This window comes from Muntiacus reevesi, chromosome 2 (genome assembly GCF_963930625.1).
Source record: "Muntiacus reevesi chromosome 2, mMunRee1.1, whole genome shotgun sequence".
In the NCBI taxonomy this organism is placed as follows: domain Eukaryota; kingdom Metazoa; phylum Chordata; class Mammalia; order Artiodactyla; family Cervidae; genus Muntiacus; species Muntiacus reevesi.
The window spans coordinates 136913295-136937875 of record NC_089250.1 but is presented as its reverse complement, the minus strand read 5'-3'; the positions used below and the strand labels follow the sequence as shown (position 1 = coordinate 136937875).

The 24581-nt window shown below is 36.9% G+C and overlaps 1 protein-coding gene across 4 annotated transcripts in view; it reads right to left on the bottom strand.

Annotated features, from left to right (window-relative positions):
• The window catches only part of EXOC6 (exocyst complex component 6), a 178400-nt gene that overhangs the window by 80276 nt on the left and 73543 nt on the right, over positions 1-24581 (bottom strand). For all 4 annotated transcript variants that reach the window (XM_065922922.1, XM_065922926.1, XM_065922923.1 and 1 more), the window contains exons 15-17: positions 15268-15377; positions 6779-6890; positions 6117-6251 (exon numbers count right to left, since the gene is read on the bottom strand). In XM_065922922.1, the coding sequence (XP_065778994.1) occupies positions 6117-6251; positions 6779-6890; positions 15268-15377 (357 nt within the window). The remainder of the gene's footprint in view (positions 1-6116; positions 6252-6778; positions 6891-15267; positions 15378-24581) is intronic.

The following is a 24581-nucleotide window of genomic DNA, read 5'->3' as shown; positions in this document are numbered from 1 at the left end:
TCACTGCTGAGGACGCAGGTTCAATTTCTGGTCAGGGAACTAATATCCCACCAGCCAAGCATCATGGCCAAAAAGCAAAACAAACACACACACATACACACACACACACACACACACACACACACACACACACACACACACACAAATCTAATACTTATTTAAATTCATATCTTGACTAAGAGAAGACCTAAGTATCACTCACCATTATCAATCACATACATTTGAATACAACTTAACCTAATGTATCATTTATATCATGTCCTATGAATTAAAGCAGTATAAAGACACTGAGACATCTTTCACCCCCAAGGATCTCACAATTCAGGAAGAGAACCAATATTACAAAACATTATTAGTGCTACCGAGGTTCAGTCCCTGGGTTGGGAAGATCCCCTGAAGAAGGGAATGGCTATCCACCCCAGTATTCTTGCCTGGAGAACTCCATGCACAGAGGAGCTTGGCAGGTTGTACAGTCCACCGGGCTGTGAAGAGTTGGACACAACTGAGCAAAAAGCATTTTCACTTTTATCAGAGGAATAAAACAAAGCAGGCTGAGGGACTTCCCTGGTGGTCCAGTGATTAAGACTCTGAGCTCCCCAAGCAGAGGCCTGGGTTCAATACATGGTTGGGGAATTAAGATTCCACATGCCTCTGGCCAAAAAACCAAAACATAAAACAGCAGCAGTATTGTTACAAATTCAGTAAAGGCTTAAAAAAAAAAAATAGAAGGAAAGAAGCACATAAAAAGATTTCATTATATCTTTTTTTGTATTTATACACTAGAATACACTGAATTATTTGGTAAGATATTTCTTAAAAAATGACCACTAATTATCACTTATGAGATTGTTAGGAAAATCAGTTTGGACTTCCTAGAGAGTAGTACTACAGTTGAAACCAAACACTCTCAATCCTTATGATCTGATTAGAAAGTCAAGAACACATCAACTAACTCCTGAATTAAATTTTAAATGAATCAGCTTATAAACAAAGCAACTAATTTCTTCTTTGCTTCTTAAGGGGCTTCCCAGGTAGCGCAGTAGTAAAGAATCTGCCTGCCAATGCAGGAGGTGTTAAGAGAATAGGTATGATCCCTGGCTCAGGAGGATTCCCTGGAGTAGGAAATGACAACCTACTCCAGTACTCTTGCCTGGGAAATTTCACTGATAGAGGAGCCCGGCAGGGGTCCCATGAGCATATGCACACACAGGTATATATGCTCTAAGAGTTGTACATGAATGAGCACACGCACACACATGTGTATATGCGCGCACACACACACACACACACTCTGCCTGTTAAAGAAATAGTGCCTTCTGGATGAGCACACGCACACACATGTGTATATGCGCGCACACACACACACACTCTGCTTGTTAAAGAACACGCACACACATGTGTATATGCACACACACACACACACACACACACACACACACACACTCTGCTTGTTAAAGAAATAGTGCCCTCTGGAGGCAGAAACATATTTCGCATAACTTGATGGACAGAGGACCCTGGAGCCTGGTGGGGGTCCCAAAGAGTTGGAGATGAATAAGCACACGCATGCACATGTGTGTATGCACACACATACACACTCTCTCTCTCACACACACACACACTGCTTGTTAAAGAAATAGTGACCTCTGGAGGCAGAAACATATCTCACGTAACTTAAGAACTTTTTTATTTCAACATACAAAAATTAAGTGATATCATACTATCATCGGTTCTTCACCACAGATGTGCAACAAAATCACTCAAAGAACTATTTTAAACAGATACATGCACAAACTCCACGCTAGTCCTCATAGACCATAAGTAAATGTGCTTTAAATAAAAGATAAGTGGTAATATCACTGAAAATTTTAGTAAACATCTATGATTTATTGTCTACTATCTTTTCTCCCTTCTTGGAAAAGTCTGCAAATACATTTTGGAAAAATCACTCTGCCCCCATTCACAGCTCTATTTGGTATGGATAGAACTGAATCTCTGTCTAGTGCCAAGGATGCAGTCTGATGAGCCGATCATCCTCCTAACTCACAGGAAGGTACACAGCAGCTATCTGCTTTCAGATGGAGAGAGCATGAGGATGTCAGGTTTAAAACTGACCTCGCAGTCATTTTGCTACAGAGAAGAAAACCTACAGCTGCCATTATAGTCTGAAGACGAGGCCCAAACTACATAAAGTGGAGTTAAAAATTAAAAGATGGAGGGACTCTGGACACTCGATTATACTTTAGGTTTTCCTAAGTTGTCATTCTCTATATTTGTCTATTTCTCCAATTTTGGTGGCAGCAGTGTGGTCTGTGATATCACTTCTCTGAAAGATCAAGGAAGAGTTGTTGATTTTTTCACAATCTTCTCAGCTTTTTACTTGTCGGGACAGAGTGACAACTTCCTAGCTCTTTACATGCCAGACTGGAAAAATCGAAGTCTGTGTTCACTTTTTAATAATAATTGAGCTATATCTATTTATAATTAGTGCCTGTATAAATTATGTATGTTTATATATGAATGTTACATTTTTAAGTTTTTTTTAGAGTTCATGTACCAGCTCCACAGGAGGAAAATTTCAAGTCCTTAATCAAAGATAATTTACCACTATCACTTTAGCCATAATAAAAAAAAATTTGCTACATACTCATCAACAGATTAAAAAAGGCAAATTGACGAAGAATCACAAGTATATACTTTCTAGGCACTTACACCTGCAATTACTGCCAGGACTCAAAAGGAAAGGACTCTTCAGGGTGGCAGGTTGGAAATGCTTCATGGAGCAAAGTTAAACAGCTCTGATGCCAAAGAAAAAGAACTGGGCCATTCCTCTACTACACAGATTAAAAGGGGAATGCTATTCCCGCTTTCCCCTCTATTCTGATGCAAATCTCTCTAGTTAGAAATCTTATATTAGCTTCAAGTAACTCTCAGTGTGGGTTCACGTTAACTTCAAAAAACTGTGGTACTGCTGAAGGGCAGGAACCATCTACTTTATCACTCACAGATTTAGTACAATGAAAGGCAAGCTAATGAGACAGTCTATACAGTATTTCATAAAGTAAACAAATATATAAAATCAAGCACTTTGTATATGCATATGTGGGGGTTTGGAGGGGAAGCAAATGGATGTATGGGTAAAAGGATCATGCATACAAGATTATTTCTATAATCATTAAGTAACTTAATAGGAATATGTTTAATCAGGCCATTGGACTGAAAAAAATTAGGCTAAGAGGTTAACTAAGCAATCCATGCTAATATCTGTAATCAAAACTGTACTTTAATCATCTACAGACTACTCACTATGAATGGAAATTCCCCCAATCTCCCTCAGGAATTCACTTTAATATTGATTGAACAATTCTCCCTGTTGAATTGCTTTCTTATATCACAGTTTAAGATAAATAATTCCTCTTGAAATAGATCAAAGGCAGAACTGAAGAACACTTAATCTTCACATATTGAGCTTGAAATAGCTCTTGTTTTTATATCATCAAACAGAAAGGGTTTCCTAAGTTCTTTGTGAAAATAAAAAATAAACAATAAAAAATAAGGATGCTCTACTATTTGTACAAGCTGAACTTGATTTCCTGATTTCCAAGAAAAGTCAAGGAGTATATCTTATGACAGTTGTACTTTCAACTAAATATCTACAACTTAAGGACCATTGGCAATATGGACCAGAGCTCACATTTCTAAATGTTTCCTCCCAACAGGAAGATTTTGCGAAGTATATGTAGTTCCGGGATCCCTTAATCTAAAGCATTATGTTCCAGTATCTGTGGCACGCTGACTTACAACTGGTAAGAAAAATTGCTTGACGATCCCTTGATTAATGCATCTCATGTTTTAATCAGAGTATAGAGTTAGCCTAATGAATATAATGCCAACTGTTAAATATGCTTACAATTCTAGTCCCCAGTAAATCCCTTCTTGACAGCATATGAGTAACATATGGACATCTAAGGACAGAAAACAATAAAGAAAAAGGATTGTATAAAATCTAACATTGAAGTAAAGAATCAATCAGTCTATGGATAAATAAATGTTCACAAACTTGTGGAATCTACTTCTATATTATGGTACTTTTTATATCATATTTTCAAGAGTACTTTTACAGCTTTCCCTCCTGACCTCCCTGAGGGCAGGGATTTATTTCTCTATTTTCAGCACCTAACAGAGTGCTCAGAGCACAGATCATGTACAACAAACGGCACTGCGCTAAGTGTCCCCTTTAATCCTCATCATAACTGTATGACACAGATAATATATTACTACTCTAATTTTATAGATAATAAACCCAGGAGTCATTAAAATGAAAGAATGTGGCAAAGTCACACAGTAGTCTAATTCCAGAGTATATGCTCATAATTACTGTACTATTTGCTGCTGTTCACTCGGTCGTATCCAACTCTCTGTGACCCCATGGACTGCAGCGTGCCAGGCTTCCCTGTCCTTCACCTTCTTCTGGAGCTTGCTCAAACTCATGTCCATTGAGTTGGTGATGCCATCCAATCATCTCATCCTCTGTCATCCCCTTCTCCTCCTACCTTCAACCTTTCCCAGCGTCAGGGGCTTTTCCAATAAGTCAGTTCTTCATATCATGTAGCCAAAGTATTAGAGCTTCAGCTTCAGCATCAGTCTCTCCAATGAATATTTAGGATTGACTGGTTTGCTCTCCTTGCAGTCCAAGGGACTGTCAAGAGTCTTCTCCAACACCACAGTTCAAAACTGAATAAATGAATGCCTGTTTTGTTCAGCTTCTATTTCACTTGTAATATATAATTTTATTAATTTGTCCACTCAGATATCATCTGCATTTGTGTCTTATGGATCAGGATGGCTACATGTACTTAAGAATCATCAGAGGAGCAGAAGATTTGGGGATCAGGCTGCTAATTTTAGGAAACTAAGGGTCTTCTCTTGACTTCACACTTTCAAAGTCTGATTACTGTTAACATTAGTTATATCTAAAAACAAGTATACTGAATTTCTAAAATATAAATGATTATACTATGATCTTAAGGGATAAACTGGGTAATTTATCATGACGTCCCAGGTGGCACAGTGGTAAAGAATCCACATGCCAATGAAGGAGATGCAAGACATGGGTTTGATCCCTGGGTTTGGAAGATTCCCTGGAGAAGGAAATGGCAACCCACTCTAGTATTCTTGCCTGGAAAATTCCATAGACAGAGGAGCCTAGCAGGCTACCCTACAGTCCATGGGGTTGCAAAGAGTTGGACACAACTGAGCACACACACACAACATCAAGTAGTAAGAGTAGGGAGATGAGAATTCTTTTTAGTAGAAAACTTAGAAAGGGTTACGAGGTTAAACTAGAAAGCCTAGTTTACAGATAAGGAATCAGTAAGTGGTTTATATTAGTTTAACAAAATATTCAATGCAAAGGATTTATTTTGTTAAGACTATGCCAGTGTCTCATCTACATGATTCCAAATTAATAAAATAACAAAATAACTTAAAAAACAAATTTACAAATTTAATCTTCCACTCTGCTTAAAACAATCATTAATTAATCTTTTGGTATATTCCACAGTATTACAAAAACAAAAATCTTTCCATTGAGAAAAGGGTAGGATTTGGATAATAATGTAATAAAGTAATATTTATTTTTCTTCCAATCAGACTCAATAAAGGATGTAAAGCAAATCTTATACTTATCTAATTCTTCTTACATTTTAAATTTCCAAACATATACACACACATATATATTACATACATAATTAATTATTAAACTGTGAGACATGAAAGAAAATTCAGTTAGACTAATTCAGCACTATTCTTAAGTCTTCAAAACATGAAGAATATGTAATATAGCTATAAAAAATCAATATACTTTTTCTTTTAACAAGATGTTTAAAATGCCCAAAAGGAACTGACATTTATTTGCCCACTGTTAACAATAGTTACCTCTAATTTTCAATTATTAGGAATATAATGGTATATAACAATTATACATATAACAAAATATAAAACATGATTATATATATATATATACATGTATACAAGTATATATATTTTGTTTGTCTTTACTCTTTAAAAGTTTGCTTACAGTGATTGAAATAAAAACTTTTGGTCAGACTTTTACATACCTTAAAAGTAGAAAGCCCATAAAGTCTTGTGGTATGGACGGTTTCTTGAGAAATATTTGTAATGTTAGTTATAAAGTCTTCAAGGTATTTGCAGGCTTGTTCTAGGTGTGTGGTATTTATGATGATTTGCACTAGCTAGAAAATAGAAAATATCTCCGGTAAAATACATAAAAAGTTACATGTATACAACGTCATTACCTTTTTAAAAACAGGATTATTACTTTCAGCAACTGCACCATTTCTGCATAATTATAGCAGTATAGCATACAACCAATTATCTGATATCAAAGCCTGCTACAAATACTGCTTACAAGTACTATCATTAAAAAAAAGAGTCTATCAATTAATTTAAAATAACTTTCCAAGATACTTTTTCAAATTTTATACATTCACAAAGTTAAAAGAGAATATTTTCACTTCATGTAAAGTCTGACAAACACAAATCTCCATATATCTTCTAACATCTTCACCTATCCACTATTCTCCATGTAAACCCTTTTCCCTCATATCACTTGAATTTACAATGAGAATTTTGTTTTAAAACAAATCCACTTCTATCAATAAATTTAAAATGAAAAGTTTTATAGGATGATGTTCAGCAATAAATTTATAATAATTGTTTCGTACAATGAAACATTTAGCTATAAATATCTTTAACCTACCTCTGTCAAACCTATATGAGGTTTTTTAATAAGATTCAGTAAACAGCTACTCAAAGTTCTGGTCAGCAGCAGATTTGTAGATTTTCTAAGCATATCATCTATTTCTGTTGAGCTAAAAACAAAGGGTGATATCATTAAGCTTTTCACAAGGGTTACAGTTACTTAGCTTTCTAAATAATTTAATGCAACTTACTAAAGTAACTTGCTTCATTTTTTTTATATTGTTATATAGATTACAATCATTCATATTTATTAACTCACATATTTCAATTCAATTTAGTTTCATAAAAAGGATACTTTCCATAAGTGAAACTGTTCATTTACAGAAAAATTTAACTGTATTCAATTAACTGTTACAGTAAAACCATAGGGTACTTAGTATAAGGAAATAAAACTATCCTTAAATTATAACTCCACTGTGTGACAGCCAACGACACATTATATATGTGTATATAAAGACACTTTATATACACTATAGTTAAAATACAAATTGATGTGAACCCTCTGGATATAATTAATTGCTAGATTCAATTTTAATATAACTAAGCTATCCATTTCCACTGAGTTTTTTTTTAAAGATTCAAAGAAATTAACTGCCTTACACTAGTTTTAATTTGGGAGAGGGAGGAACTAACCCTATGTTTCTTAGCATCCTAAACATTGCTAAAATAGGACTAAAAAGACTATTTTCTTCTAACCACTAGGCCTTCAATTTAAGTAAATAATGATATATATTTTTTGTATACAGCCTCATAACCAAAACAATTAAGCTGTGTCCTAGATCAAGTTTTCACAGTCTTAACACTACTGACATACATACAGGCTAGATAGTTCTTTTTTGTAGGGCTGTCTGGTACCATTGAAAGATGTGTAGTAGCATCCCTGGCCTCCATCCACTTGATGCAGGTAACATTCTTTCCCCTAGTCGTGACAACCCAAAATGTCTCTGCTGCTAAGTCACTTCAGTCGTGTCCGACTCTATGCAATCCCATAGGCGGCAGTCCACCAGGCTCCCCCATCCCTGGGACTCTCCAGGCAAGAACACTGGAGTGGGTTGCCATTTCCTTCTCCAATGCATAAGAGTGAAAAGTGAAAGTGAAGTCACTCAGTCGAATCCAACTCTTAACGATCCCATGGACTGCAGCCTACCAGTCTCCTCCGTCCATGGGATTTTCCAGGCAGGAGTACTGGAGTGGGGTGCCATTGCCTTCTCTGCAAAATGTCTCTAGATGGTGTCAAATATACTTTGGGGGGAAAAACTGCCCCAGTTGAGACTCACTGCCTCAAAAACAGTCTAACATGTTAATTTTAGCACCCTTTTACTTTTTATTTGATTAAGATATTACTCTTACAAATCTATGAAGCACAAATATTTACTAGTTTATATTAATATTTAAATATGCAAATAGAGCAAGATTTGATAAATCACAGGTAATTTTCACTACTATCCTAATGTTCTCCATTTTAATGCAGGTCCTCTTCAAAATGTGCCAACTCTAATTCTGGCAGACCTGAGGCGACTATGTCTCTCTGATTCTTTGCATCTAAAGTCAAGACTGCCCAGGCAATGTATATAATTTCAGTAGGGTTTCAGGGTTACACAGCAGCAAACTAACAGAAAACTCTAATCTATCAATAGTGTCCCTAGAACAAGCAACGTACTGACACTGATAAAAAGGAGGTGGTTGCCAACTCCTCTGGTTTCTTTCCTGACACACTCAGAATTATGCTTAAAGACACCCTGCACAGCATCCTTTTCAGATGAAAAGTTACCCATGACAGATAATGTCTTTTAAGTCCCCTCAACTTCCCTGAATGCTGAATCAATGCATCTTTTTCTTCCATAAGTAAAAGCAGATAAAGAAAACCTATCAGCACCTATGTCCTATTGGTACTGGTAAGATTTACCCAACAATCACCAGGATTTCCCCCACAAGGCTTTTATCCTAACTGAGCAATTTTTTCCCTTAACTCTTTGTCTTTTGAGATTATAACTTGTACTCTTCCTAATTTTTAAATAGCATTTCATAGTAATTAAATATTAATATACAATAAATCTCTTAATTATGTTACAGCTTAACCTTTTATGAAAACTGAAAATTTCTTAAAGGTCATATTAGATCCAGATGTTTCCTCTGCAACCAAATAACAAAGACTTTGGAGTTTCTTCATGAAGTCATTTCATTCACTGGCCCTGCTTTTATTCACATAAAAAAAAAAAAAACCCAAACATTTTTACTATAAGAGCTCTAAAGCATCTTCTTGTTCTAAAAATTTAACTGCAAAATATGTTTAAACATAATAAAAGAGCTTTAAACACACAAAGTTATTTTCCATAACTCTTTTACTGACAAATTAAGAAAAAAAGCAACTCCAGTAGCTCAATTTTAGATCACAGATATAAAATTTTTAAGTGAAAATACATGTCAGAAAGCTGATAACCGAGAATAAATTTATATACTTTCATACTAACTATGCTGTTTCTGTATTCTGAGGTAGTTATTATTTCATTAACAAAATGAAAATAGGCAATGTACTTAGTAAAGCTAATTTTTTAAAAACGTAAGCATAAATGCCTTGCAAGATGAATAACACAGTATCAGAGTTAATGAGAACTGAATACTGAAGTAACAAAATGACAATATTTTTATTAAGAAGAGAAGGAAAAACTAGACAATCTTTCCTGCTGTAGCATTAATAAACATTTACCTTTTAGAATGCTAGGAGTTCATACATAAAAAGAATCAGAACTGAGGGGGAGGTAGGGGAGCTTTTGGGAAAATTACACATAATATTGTGACTAATGGCTTTTATCTTTGGTATTACAAATGCTGTAAAAAAATCAAATAACAATAGAGATCCACTGCACTGCCTCTCCTCTGTAAAAAAACAAAATAAAAGTTAATTCTAAGATGCTAAATTTCTATACTTCCTACCAATTAACAGTATCTTAACTAAGTATCAGTCCTGTATTTCAGGAATCAACAGTTAGATTAGATAATAAAAAATACTTTTCAGGATATACATATTATATATGATACTCATTGTTAAAGTAATCTATATTTAAAGGAAAAATGAGGAGGACCAGTTTACAGATTCAGGATTGCAGCTTCAAGAATAATTCTACAATATAACATTTGAGCCAAGTTGTAGGGTGACCGTTGAGATATTTCTTTTTTCTCCTTTTTACTTGCATACTTTACCCCAAAGTAAAAAATGAATGTATGTATCATTGTTTTCAAAGGTAACTATAACCAGAATCAATTTGAGTGTATATAAACAAAGTTAAGTCCACCCAAGTGTAAGTCAAATTCTTTTTTGTCCCTTAACTTCTTCATCTAATTATTCATAAATACTCTAATTTTAGGGCTCCTAAACACTTTTTTGAGTGTGTGTGTATGTGTGTGTGCAATGCCTTTTTATTAATTATATTGAATGAGTTTTACTAGATAATTCTTATATGGACAATTTCGTATATGCATTTAAGATAAAGACAAATCTGATATGCACAGATTTATCATAAATACCACAAAAGCGCCATCCACCAAGAGCATGATTAAAATAACAAAAAAACCAAAGAATATTAAAAAACCCAAAGAATATCTAAAATCATGACATTAAATTGATAAAAATTCACTTTACACATGGAAAATTATCCATATGAAACAATTCAGGTGAATAAAAGACAGTTATAAATTGGTGCAAACTCAGGAGTGCAATAAAAATAACCTCTGAATCAAATAATGTAGCTGATGGCATTCAGTTAATGAATATAAAATAATGCTAAACAGTCCATCTAAAGTCAATTTGGAATCATGATCTGCTGTTATGGTATCAGTGAAAATGAAAGTGAAAAGTCACTCAGTCGTGTCTGACTCTTTGTGACCCCATGGACTATACAGTACATGGAATTCTCCAGGCCAGAAGACTGGAATGGGTAGCCTTTCCCTTCTCCAGGGGATCTTCCCAAGCCAGGGATTGAACCCAGGTCTCCCACATTGCAGGCGGATTCTTTAACAGCTGAGCCACAAGGGAAGCCCAATGGTATCAGAATTACTACCAAATTGATTATATATTTCTAAAAATAGCTTGTTAACTATCCTGATTCATAAAATGTGTGACTGTGATATTGACAATGAGAGAAATTTGCATAGATAACTATCTTTTATAGCATGAAACATTTCTCATCAACGTTCTGAATCTCTACTACAAAGTGATGTGGGGGAAAAAAGACATATCATCAAATGATATGAAGAAAACAAGGAAATCACTAGATATGAAAGAATTGTTTGATCTGAGCAATCGAAATATATGTTTTGTAATACACTTTGTGTTTTGAATTAAAATAGTAAATGCAAACATTTAACTGTGTTTATATCCTCTATGTTAGCATTTTGTTATATGAAGTTCCTTCTATCCCCAAATAGTAAATTGGGGGTTGAAATGCAAGTTTTTTATAGTCTTCATTCTGGAACAAATTCACATGACAGACAGTAAAGCTAATAGGTGATATAGTTATTATAATTTAGGTTTTCAAGTTCAAAAGACAGCACAGAAAAACCTGAGAATGTAACACTGTATTGTTTTAGTCACTAAGTCATGTCCACCTCTTTGCGACGCCACGGACTGTAGCCCACCAGGCTTCTCTGTTCATGGAATTTCCCAGGCAAGAATACTGGAGTGGGCTGCCATTTCCTTTTCCAGGGGATCTTCCTGACTCAGGGATCAAACCTGCGGCTCCTGCACTGGCAGGCAGATTCTTCACCACTGAGCTACCAGGGAAACGTAGTGCTCTTTTTAGATATTTTATATATAGTGTATATAAGTCAGATGGTTTAGTTTTAACCAATCCGCCTGCCAATGCAGGAGCTGCAGGAGATGTGGGTTCGACCCCTGCGTTGGGAAGATCCTCTGGAAAAGGAAATGGCAACCCACTCCAGCATTCTTGCTGGGATAATCCCATGGACAGAGGAGCATGGCAGGCTACAGTCTATGTGGTAGGTAGCAAGAGTCAGACACGACTGAGTGACTGAGCATACACGCAGGTATATATATCAATCCCAATCTCCCAGTTCATCCCACCCCCACTCCTGCCCGTGGTAACCATAACTATGTTTTGTAATCTGTGCCTCTATTTCAGCTTTGCAAGTAAGCTCATCTGAATTATTTTTCTAGATTCCATATATAAGCAGTATTGTATGGTTTTTGTCTTTCTTTTTCTGACTTCACTCTGTATGACAATTTCTAGGTCCATCCATGTTGCTGCAAATGCCCCTGCTTTCTTCCTTTTATGGCTGAGTAATATTTCATTATATATATGCACCACATCTTCTTTATCCATTCCTCTGTTGATGGACATTTAGGTTGCTTCCATGTCCTGACTATTGTAAATAATATTCCTAAACACTTTTTATATGTTTGTTCCTTTTCATCACTACTGATTCTGACTACTTCAAGTCTCTCTTCATCTGTCTTGAGCCACTGCCTTTACCAATTCAACATGACTATTTCTTCATCCCCTCCAATCTACCATCCACATTGAGGCCAGAGTAAACTTTCTAAGATATTCCTCCAGTCATGTCATTTTTTAGTTTAAAATACTTCCACAGTTCCCCAAAGGCTGAAAATAAAATATAAACACTCCCAGCTCTAGTCCCACATCTAATACTGTAGTAATCCATCCTGTTTTATGCCTTATGTGCCTACCATGTGCCAAGCTACACTGAGTGCTCTATACACATACAGCACTTCATTTAATTCTTAAAATAACCTATGAGTTATTTCTCTCATTTTATATATGAGGAAACTACAATTTGATTGCCCAAGGTCCTACTACAGAGTGAATGTCAGCATCAAGACTCAAACTAAGGTGTAAGTCTGAAGCTTATGTTCTTCACTACTGCATTATACTGCCTCTGTTTTAGATCAGAACTTTTAAATGGGGAAAAAAAAAAAAAAGGTATAAATTTTGGCAGCTCTCAGACCATTAGAGCTCCACTATTGAAAACTACCATTGTAAAAGTTTGTCATTCTGTTTCAATGAATACTCTTTTGTATCCATTGTTTTTCCAATGCTGAATGATAACTGTGTATTATGTTGTACAGTTCAGAGAATACATTACTTCTAGTTAGTTTTATGATTGCAGTTATAAGCTAATGTCTTTAAAATATATCTTTAGAAACAACAATATAAGAGGCTAGTAGAGTATGATGAGGCAGTGGTTCTGAGAGTACATCAGAGTCACCCAGAGAACTTGAGCAAAGTCAAGGGTCCCATCCTCAGTTTCTAATTCACTAGGTCTAAGGTTGCATTTCCAGCATTTTCCCACGTGATGCTAAGGCTGCTGGTCTGGGGACTACACTTTGAGAGTCACTGGCTTGTGAGAAACACACACTACAGAATGCTACATATTAGGTATTTGTATTCCTTTCCTTTCCTTTGCTCTCTAACTCATATTCTGTAGAACAAAAATCAAGAAATCTTTTAAAGAATTCCTATGTACAAAAAAAAAAAGCAGTATAAGACCTAAAATCAGGTAACTCTTTTACCCTGGCAGGGCACACATTTCATTTACTGTTTATTTACACATTGTTTAAATCCAAAATAGTGGTAGCTTACCATAAGAGACACACATACAACAAGAAAAAAACATCTGTCATTGGCCTCACTGTTTTGGCCTGAAAAATACCTATTTATGTGAACTGCCTTCATGCCTTTTTATGACTTAAAATTCAGAAGAGGTTCATACTGAAAATGATTACTGCTATTAAGTATATGAATTCAGAAAAAAGGATTTCAAAAAGGAAGACATGAAAGCGTGCATCACCACTCTCTCCTCCAGAGCATTCCCAATTAGAAATATATTATATGACTATGTCTACGGCCATACCACCCTGAATGCGCCTGATCTCGTCTGATATCGGAAGCTAAGCAGAGTTGGACCTGGTTAGTACTTGGATGGGAGAAATATATTATATGTCTATAATGCAGGGTCCATCTAGGTAGCTAGATACTTTCACTGATATGGGGTCAGAAGAACTGCTCCTTTATGACAGATCTCATACTGGCTGGGTCATTCTGGATGAATGATATAGCCTCTCTGAGTTTCAGTTTCCTTATGTGCAAAACAAGGATATCATATTTCCCATATCTATAAATGTTGGGTATTACCTTCATCACACCAGTTAAATGGTATTCTCTCTCCTATATAACTAATTTGGCTATAGGAACCAATAGACGCTTGTTGCTCTCCATTACTGAGCATGATACCAATTTGCTATTGCATTCTTTAGGTAGATATAGTGGCTCAGATGGTAAACAATCCACCTACAATGCAGGAGAACAGGTTCGATCTCTGGGTCAGGAAGATCCTCTAGAGAACGGAATGGCAACCCACTCCAGTGTTCTTGCCTGGAGAATCCCAGGGATGGCGGAGCCTGGTGGGCTGCTGTCTATGGGGTCGCACAGAGTCGGACACGACTGAAGCAACGCAGCAGCAGCAGCAGCAGCAGAGTAACACTTTCATAGCATTCTTTATTAATTCTCACTGATTTTGTCTGAATCTTCACTTTAAGCCTACTCAAGTAAAAACTATTAAGAATATTAGCTTTTTGACAAGTCAGTGAAATAAAGGAATATTATTTAGCCATTGGTAACCTGAGCAATAGAGAAATTAAAATAAATAAGATCTAAAAACTAGAGAAAAAATAGAAGAGAGACCGGTAAAACAGATTTAACAACAAACATAAGGTGTGAACTTTATTTAGTCCCTGATTCAAACATACCAGCCATAAACAGACATTTGGGGAACAACTTATAAAATCCTGATATGGGCTAGAGAACAGATACTATGGAATAGTGTTAAATTTTGTTAAGTGTGCTAAACAATGAAATGTCCTTATTGTTTTTAAAAACACTTGAGTAGTGAGGGATAAAATGCCATTATTTCTGGAGTTTGATTTAAAATAATTCAGCAAATATAACAGGTTATTATGGAAAAAACATTTATTATGGTTAAATCAAAATGCTGAAAACACAGGAGTTTCTTTTCCTATTACCTCTACTTTTATATATATTTGAAGATTTACATAATGAAATGTCAAAAAAATATGTAACTTCAAATTTATATCAACCTAATCCTAAATGCCACTAAAATAGGCTTGCCTGATGGCTTAGATGATTAAGAATCTGCATGCAATGTGGAAGACCTGGGTTCAATCCCTGGGTTGGGAACATTCCCTGAAGAAGGGAGTGGCAACCCATTCCAATATTCTTGCCTGGAGAATTGCACTGACAGAGGAACCTGGCAGGCTACAGTCCATGGAGTCTCAAAAGGTCAGACACAACTGAGCAACTAAAACTTTCACTTCTACTAAAATATATAAGCCTTCCAACATGGTAGCAGTCCAATAAAGAGTCATGGCCTATAAACCAAATAATGTTTCACAAAAATAGCTCTGATAGATACATTTCTCATTAGTAAACTTACCTCCGGTGTAGTGACTCTGAAAATTTAAGACTGGCATAAATAAATTCTTTAACTTGAATATAAATATGAGGCACTGACTGAGACATGGGCAATTTCTTTGGGAAAGGTTGCTGTTGAAAGAAAAACGAGTTGATATTATTTCTGAAATTTTAGAAAAAGAAATCCTAGACACCTCAAAAATGTAAAAATTAAATTTACTTCACATCTGAATTAATAGCTAATACCTGCATTTTAAAGTCTACTGTTCTAGTTCAACGTTATTTTTGAGGAGGAGAACCAAAATATTTCTGAAGGAAAAAATATAGCAATTTATCTGTTTCTTAAATCTTATTATCAGACTTCTAACAAGCACAGAAAGCAGATAACAATACTTCTATGTGTTCTGATGATAAGTATCCTACAGAAGATACATAACTGCCTGTTTCTTTGCAGTCATAATACAAGAGTCAAGTTTGTTGTGAAAGTTATGGGTGAGCTTCCTGGCTTAGTGTCATCAAATAATTCTAAGACTCCCTTCATTTGCTTGAATTGAAGTCAATTCAAGAAGGTACCCATTTCATTCCGTAACTCTTCGAATACCTTACAGGAGCTTTCTGACCTGTATACCACCAAACAACAGAATGCAGCTAATGGTTTACAGTGTGCTTCTCGATTAAAACGCTTTACCAGCCAACATTCACTAGCAAATTCTCAGCTCTAAAAGGTAAACTCTTGACAATTTTTACCAAGAGTCCTCTATTTACACTTTATGAAATCTAATCTTTACTTTTATCTTCACATGCATCGCAACTTAGTTTACATCATTGAAAGTACTCTCACCAAGGTCACCAATGACCTGGTAAATGTTAAATCCATGTGAAATGCCAGGCTGGATGAAGCACAAGCTGGAATCAAGATTGCCAGGAGAGATATTAATAACCTCAGATATGCAGATGACACCACCCTTACGGCAGAAGGTGAAGAAGAACTAATGAGCCTCTTGATCAAAGTGAAAGAGGAGAGTGAAAAAGTGGCTTAAAGCTCAACATTCAGAAAACTAAGATTATGGCATCTGGTTCCATCACTTCATGGCAAATAGATGGGGAAACAATGGAAACAGTGAGAGACTTTATTTTGGGGGGCTCCAAAATCACTGCAGGTGGCAATTGCATCCATGAAATTAAAAGATGCTTGCTATCCTCTATGATCCACCTCCCAGAATATTGGAAATAAAAGCAAAAATAAACAAATGGGACCTAATTAAACTTAAAGGCTTTTGCACAACAAAGGAAACTATAAGTAAGGTGAAAAGGCAGCCTTCAGAATGGGAGAAAATAATAGCAAACGAAGAAACAGACAAAGGATTAATCTCAAAAATATACAAGCAACTCCTGCAGCTCAATTCCAGAAAAATAAATGACCCAATCAAAAAATGCACCAAAGATCTAAACAGACATTTCTCCAAAGAAGACATACAGATGGCTAACAAACACATGAAAAGATGCTCAACATCACTCATTATCAGAGAGATGCAAATCAAAACCACAATGAGGTACCATTTCATGCCAGTCAGAATCACTGCTATCCAAAAGTCTATAAGCAATAAATGCTGGAGAGGGTGTGGAGAAAAGGGAACCCTCTTAGACTGTTGGTGGGAATGCAAACTAGTACAGCCACTATGGAGAACAGTGTGGAGATTCCTTAAAAAAATGGAAACAGAACTGCCATATGACCCAGCAATCCCACTCCTGGGCATACACACCGAGGAAACCAGATCTGAAAGAGACACGTGCACCCCAATGTTCACTGTAGCACTGTTTATAATAGCCAGGACATGGAAGCAACCTAGATGCCCATCAGCAGACGAATGGATAAGAAAGCTGTGGCACATATACACAATGGAATATTACTCAGCCGTCAAAAAGAATACATTTGAATCAGTTCTAACGAGATGGATGAAACTGGAGCCCATTATACAGAGTGAAGTAAGCCAGAAAGATAAACACTAATACAGTATACTAACGCATATACATGGAATTTAGAAAGGTGGTAATGATAAACCCATATGCAAGACAGAAATAGAGACACAGAGGTATAGAACAGACTTTTGGACTCTATGGGAGAAGGCGAGGGTGGGATGATCTGAGAGAACAACATCGAAACATGTATATTATCAAATGTGAAACAGATTGCCAGTCCAGGTTTGATGCATGATATAAGTGCTTGGGGCTGGTGCACTGGGATGACCCAGAGCAATGGGATGGGGAGGGAGGGGGGATCAGGATGGGGAAAACATGTAAATCCATGATTGATTCTTGTCAATGTATGGCAAAAACCACTACAATATTGTAAAGTAATTAGCTTCCAACTAATAAAAATAAATGAAAAATAAATAAATAAATAAAAATAAAAGACGCTTGCTCCTTGGAGGGAAAGCTATGATCAACCTAGACAGCATGTTGAAAAGCAGAGACATTACTTTGCCAACAAAGGTCCATCTAGTCAAAGCTATGGTTTTCCAGTAGCCATGTATGGATGTGAGATTTGAACTATAAAGAAGGCTGAGCACTGAAGAATCAATGCTTTTGAACTGTGGTGTTGGAGAAGACTCTTGAGAGTCCCTTGGACTACAAGGAGATCCAACCAGTCCACCCTAAAGGAAATCTGTCCTGAATATTCACTGGAAGGACTGATGCTGAAGCTGAAACTCCTAATACTTTGGCCTTGGAAAAGCCCCTGATGCTGGAAAAGATTGAAAGCAAGAGGAGAAGGGGATGACACAGGATGAGATGGTTGGATGGCATCACTGACTCGATACACATGAGTTTGAGCAAGCTCCGGGAATTGGTGATGGACAGGGAGGCCTGGCGTGCTGCAGTCCATGGGGTCGCAAAGAGTTGGACATGACTGAGTGACTGAACTGAACTGAACTGAATGAACTTTTAGTGTTACCTGATTTACCTGAAGAGTCTAACACAATGGGCCCCCTGCTTCTTAAATGACCTTTCCTTATTTGGTATCTGTGACCTATACTGGTTTTCCTTTTATTTCTCTACCTTCTCTAGATCTCCTCATCTAGGTATGGTTCTATCCTACACCTTCTTTTCTTCTTACCATACATACTGTCTTTGGATAATCTCACCTACTCTCATCATGCAAGAGCCAATATCTCCCAAATCCACAATCTCAGCCCAATCTTTCTCCTGAAGTTCAAATGTGTGTATTAAGATACCACTGAACATGTCCATTTAGCTGTAACATTTGAGACATTCTCAACTGATCCCCAAGTGAAATGATCATCCCTTCTTTCTAAATCTGCTACTCTTCTATTTCCTATATTAGTGAATGTTTCCACCATCCAAGGCAGAACCCTGGCTAGCATACTTGCCCCTCTATCCTCATCATCCCAAATAAGCAAATGATAATCAACTCCTGTCATTCTTATTTCCTAAATATCTCAAATCAAATTCCACAGCTATAACTCCCCACTCAGGTCACCAATTTCTTTTGCCAAAGTTACCACAACAATCCCCAAGCTAGTTTCCCCACCTTACTCTTCTCCTATCCATTCTCCAAACATTAGCCACAGAGAACTTTCTAAAACACAAATCTGATTATGTATTTACTACTTGAAAACTGGTGGTGACATAGGCTAGCTGTCAGAGTAAAGGCTAAACTTCCTAACACTGTATATAAGGTCTATTTATAGTCTGGCTGTTTCTACTTCATTTTTTGATCTTCATCTCTTGGACTTTCTTAACCTTGCCACTGATACTTTATACTACAGAATTACAGCTTTTTTGCCATTCAACTTCTTCTATCCTTAGCATGGTCAACTTCTGTGAATTGTAATTTCCCACTTACTTTATCTATTCCTCACTTGGCTACAAGTTCCGTGACAGTAGAGATGGAAAAACTAGCATATGGCACACTGTCCATTAAACAGTAGGTAAATGATAAATCTATGATGAACATATGTATTCTTAGGTAACTCCAGCAGAAAGAAGCTTATAAAAAGTTGGTAGTAGAGATATTTGCAGAGAGCAGTCTCTCTCTAAAACTGGTAGGTTCAATTTTTCCAAATGTAGGGACTGAATTAGGAGTACTACAAAAATCAACTAAAGAGCTGCCATTCTTTAAAATCACTTTATAAACATGGAAGAGATAACTCACTTTTGATTTATGCTTTGCAGAATAATGAACAATATTAACTATTTCAAAGACATTTCAACAAGAATTTATTTTAATGACATTAAAGAATTAGCGAATATGTTCTTATTTTAGCCAAAGGGTACTAGTTAAATTGGCACAGCTATCTGCAAAAATACATATTTTTGCAGTTCAGTCTTACTTTTCTCACTTGGTATTTCCACTGAAAATAGTAACTCAAGTTATTTGAAAGATAATTTTATATTTTTTAAAACCATTTTAATTGAAAATTATATTTAAGTTAGGAAAAATTCAGTATATACACAAACAACCAAGAGACTACGACAAAATAAGATATGGGATTTCTAAGTTATCACATTTAAATTTTCCATGTGGCTTCTGCCTTAGTGATAGTTCTTTTTTGTGTGTGTGTGATAGTTCTTTTAATGACAAATAATACACAAATCAATGAATACAATTCCTAACAAATTTAATCCTAAAATACTGTGGGATGTACCCTACAAGCAAAATCAAATATCATTTTAACTATGAATCCATTTAGAATACTTTAGTGTAATTAGTAGAGATATTAGAGATTATTTAATTCAAAATTCTCATTAGACAATTGAGACACAAATGCCCAAACAGGGTAAGTCACTTGCCCATAGTAAGCCAAAGACAGATCCGGCACATGAATCCAGACCAACTCCAGTGCTATTTTTGCTGTTGTTTAGTCACTAAGCCATGTCTGACTCTTTTATGACCTGGTGGCTGCAGCCCGCCAGGTTCCCCTGTCCACTGGATTTCCCAGGCAAGAATCCTGGAGTAGATTGCATTTTCCTTCTCCATAGGATCTTCCTAACCCAGGGAACAAATCTGTGTCTCTTGCATTGGCAGGTGGATTCTTTATCACTGAGCCACCAGAGAAGCCTAGTGCTCTCTTTACAGATGCTATATCCTGAACACATTTATTACCAATAACTAAAACAAAACCAAGCCATGAGATAGAGAATATTCTTATAATATTTCCTGACAAGGATCTTTGGGGCTTCAAAAATACAGAAATAGAATAATTAATCTGGTCTTTTGTGTGTATTTAGAATACAATTAGGTATATGCAATGACAGCATTAGCTATAATCTAAAAGCTATGCATTTAATTAATTGGTCCTATATTTAGTGAATATTACACTGAAGAAGGGAATGGAAAACCACTTCAGAATTCTTGCCTTGAGAACCCCATGAACAGTATGAAAAGGCAAAAAGTAAGGACACTGAAAGATGAACTCCCCAGGTCGGCAGGTGCCCAATATGCTACTGGAGATCAGTGGACAAATAACTCCAGAAAGAATGAAGGGATGGAGCCAAAGCAAAAACAACACCCAGTTGTGAATGGGACTGGTGATAGAAGCAAGGTTCGATGCTGTAAAGAGCAATATTGCATAGGAACCTGGAATGTTAGGTCCATGAATCAAGGCAAATTGGAAGTGGTCAACAGGAGATGAACATCGACATCCTAGGAATCAGTGAACTAAGATGGGCTAGAATGGGTGAATTTAACTCAGATGACCATTATATCTACTACTGTGGCAGGAATCCCTTAGAAGAAATGGAGTAGCCATCATTGTCAACAAAAGAGTCCAAAATGCAGTACTTGGATGCAATCTCAAAAATGACAGAATGAACTCTGCTCGTTTCCAAGGCAAACCATTCAATATCATGGTAATTCAAGTCTATGCCCTGATCAGTAACACTGAAGAAGCTGAAGTTGAACAGTTCTATGAAGACCTACAAGACCTTCTAGAACTAACACCCAAAAAAGATGTCCTTTTCATTATAGGGGACTGGAATGCAAAAGTAACACCTGGAGTAACAGGCAAATTTGGCCTTGGAGTACAGAATGAAGCAGGGAAAAGGCTAATGGAGTTCTGCGAAGAAAACGCACTGGTCATAGCAAACACCCTCTTTCAACACCACAAGAGAAGACTCTACACATGGACATCACCAGATGGTCGACACCGAAATCAGACTGATTATATTCTTTTTTTTTTTAATTTTTTTTTTTTTTAATTTTTATTTTTCAGTGGGTTTTGTCATACATTGATATGAATCAGCCATAGAGTTACATGTATTCCCCATCCCGGTCCCCCATCCCACCTCCCTCTCCACCCGATTCCTCTGGGTCTTCCCAGCCCACCAGGCGCGAGCACTTGACTCATGCATCCCACCTGGGCTGGTGGTCTGTTTCACCACAGATAATATACATGCTGTTCTTTCGAAACATCCCACCCTCACCTTCTCCCACAGAGTTCAAAAGTCAGACTGATTATATTCTTTGCAGCAAAAGATGGAGAGGCTCTATACAGTCAGCAAAAACAAGACCGGGAATTCACTGTGGCTCAGATCATGAACTCCTTATTGCCAAATTCAGACTTAAATTGAAGAAAGTGGGGAAAACCACTAGACCATTCAGGTATGACCTAAACCAAATCCCTTATGACTATACAGTGGAAGTGAGAAATAGATTTAAGGGACTTGATCTGACAGACAGAGTGCCTGATGAACTATGGACGGAGGTTTGTGACATTGTACAGGAGACAGAAATCAAGACCATCCCCAAGAAAAAGAAATGCAAAAGAGCAAAATGGTTGTCTGAGGAGGCCTTACAAATAGCTGTGAAAAGAAGGGAAGTGAAAAGCAAAGGAGAAAATGAAAGATATACCCATATGAATGCAGGGTTCCAAAGAATAGCAAGGAGAGATAAGAAAGCCTTCCTCAGCAATCAATGCAAAGAAATAGAGGAAAACAACAGAATGGAGAAGACTAGAGATCTCTTCAAGAAAATGAGAGACCAAGGGAACATTTCATGCAAAGATGGGCCCAATAAAGGACAGAAATGGTATAGACCTAACAGAAGCAGAAGATATTAACAAGAGGTGGCAAGAATACACAGAAGAACTGTACATAAAAGATATTCATGACCCAGATAATCACAATGGTGTGATCACTCACCTAGAGCCAGACATGCTGGAATGTGAAGTCAAGTGGGCCTTAGGAGGCATCACTACAAACAAGGCTAGTGCAGGTGGTGGAATTTCAGTTGACCTATTTCAAGTCCTGAAAGAGAGTGCTGTGAAAGTGCTGCACCCAATATGCCAGCAAATTTAGAAACCTCAGGAGTGGCTACAGGACTGGAAAAGGTCAGTTTTCATTCCAATCCCAAAGAAAGGCAATGCCAAAGAATGCTCAAACTACCGCACAACTGCACTCATCTCACACGCTAGTAAAGTAATGCTTAAAATTCCCAAAGTCAGGCTTTAGCAATATGTGAACCGTGAACTTCCAGATGTTCAAGCTGGTTTTAGAAAAGGCAGAGGAACCAGAGATCAAATTGTCAACATCCGCTGGATCATCGAAAAAACAACAGAGTTCCAGAAAAATATCTATTTCTGCTTTATTGACTATGCCAAAGCCTTTGACTGTGTGGATCGCAATAAACTGTGGAAAATTCTGAAAGAGATGGGCATATCAGACCACCTGACCTGCCTCTTGAGAAACCTGTATGCAGGTCAGGAAGCAACAATTAGAACTGGACATGGAACAACAGACTGGTTCCAAATAGGAAAAGGAGTACGTCAAGGCTGTATACTGTCACCCTGCTTATTTAACTAATATGCAGAGTATATAATGATAAATGCTGGGCTGGAGGAAGTACAAGATTGCTGGAAGGAATATCAATAACCTCAGATATGTAGATGACACCACCCTTATGGCAGAAAGTGAAGAAGAACTAAAGAATCTCTTGACGAAAGAAAAGGGGAGAGTGAAAAAGTTGGCTTAAAACTCAACAATCAGAAAACTAAGATCATGGCATCTGGTCCCATCACTTCATGGCAAATAGATAGGAAAACAGTGGAAGCAGTGTCAGACTTTACTTTTTGGGGCTCCCAAATCACTGCAGATGGTGACTGCAGCCATGAAATTAAAAGACGCTTACTCCTTGGAAGGAAAGTTATGACAAACCTAGACAGCATATTAAAAAGCAGAGACATTACCTTGCCAACAAAGGTCCATCTAGTCAAGACTATGGTTTTTCCAGTGGTCATGTGTGGATGTGAGAGTTGGACTATAAAGAATGCTGAGTGCAGAAGAACTGATGCTTTTCAACTGTGGTGTTGGAGAAGACTCTTGAGAGTCCCTTGGACTGCAAGGAGATCCAACCAATCCATCCTAAAGGAGATCAGTCCTGGGTGTTCATTGGAAGGACTGATGTTGAAGCTGAAACTCCAATACTTTGGCCACCTGATGCGAGAAGCTGACTCACTGGAAAAGACCCTGATGCTGGGAAAGATTGAGGGCGGGAGGAGAAGGGGACAACAGAGGATGAAATGGTTGGATGGCATCACTGACTTGATGGACATGGGTTTGGGTGGACTCTGGAAATTGGTGATGGACAGGAAGGCCTGGCGTGCTGTATTTCATGGGGTCGCAAAGAGTCAGACACGACTGAGTGACTGAACTGAACTGAACACATACTTTGAAGCTGGAGCTCCAATACTCTGGCCACCTGATGCAAAGAACTGACTCACTGGAAAAGACCCTGATGCTGGGAAAGACTGAAGGCAGGAGGAGAAGGGAATGACAGAGGATGAGACGCTTGGATGGCATTGCTGACTCGAGGGACATGAGTTTGAGCAAGTTCCAGGAGCTGGTGATGGACACAGAAGCCTGATGTGCTGCAGTCCATGAGGTCAGAAAGAGTCAAACACAACTGAGCAGCTGAACTGAACTGACATATAATTTGCTTTGTCTATTTATAAATGAATATAATGTAGAATTTTAATAAAAATTTATTATATTTATGTAAAAATTTACAGTCACAATTCACAAAAGTCACTGAGAATTCACTCTTGTTCATTATGAAGGGATAAAAATATAGAAAAGAACTGAATTATAAAGTGTTGAAAAAATAATAAAAAAGATTAAGGGAAAACATCAAGAATGAAGAGAACTAAAAAGGTGATATTAGCAGGAAATATGATATCCTTTTCTCATAAGATCTAATTCTACCCAGAGATACTGGATTGGTACAAGCATGTGTGTTTCTGTGTGCATGCACACACACGGGCAATCAGATGTATTTATAGAATATTCTAATGCTGGAAGAAATTTCAGTATTTCGGCATT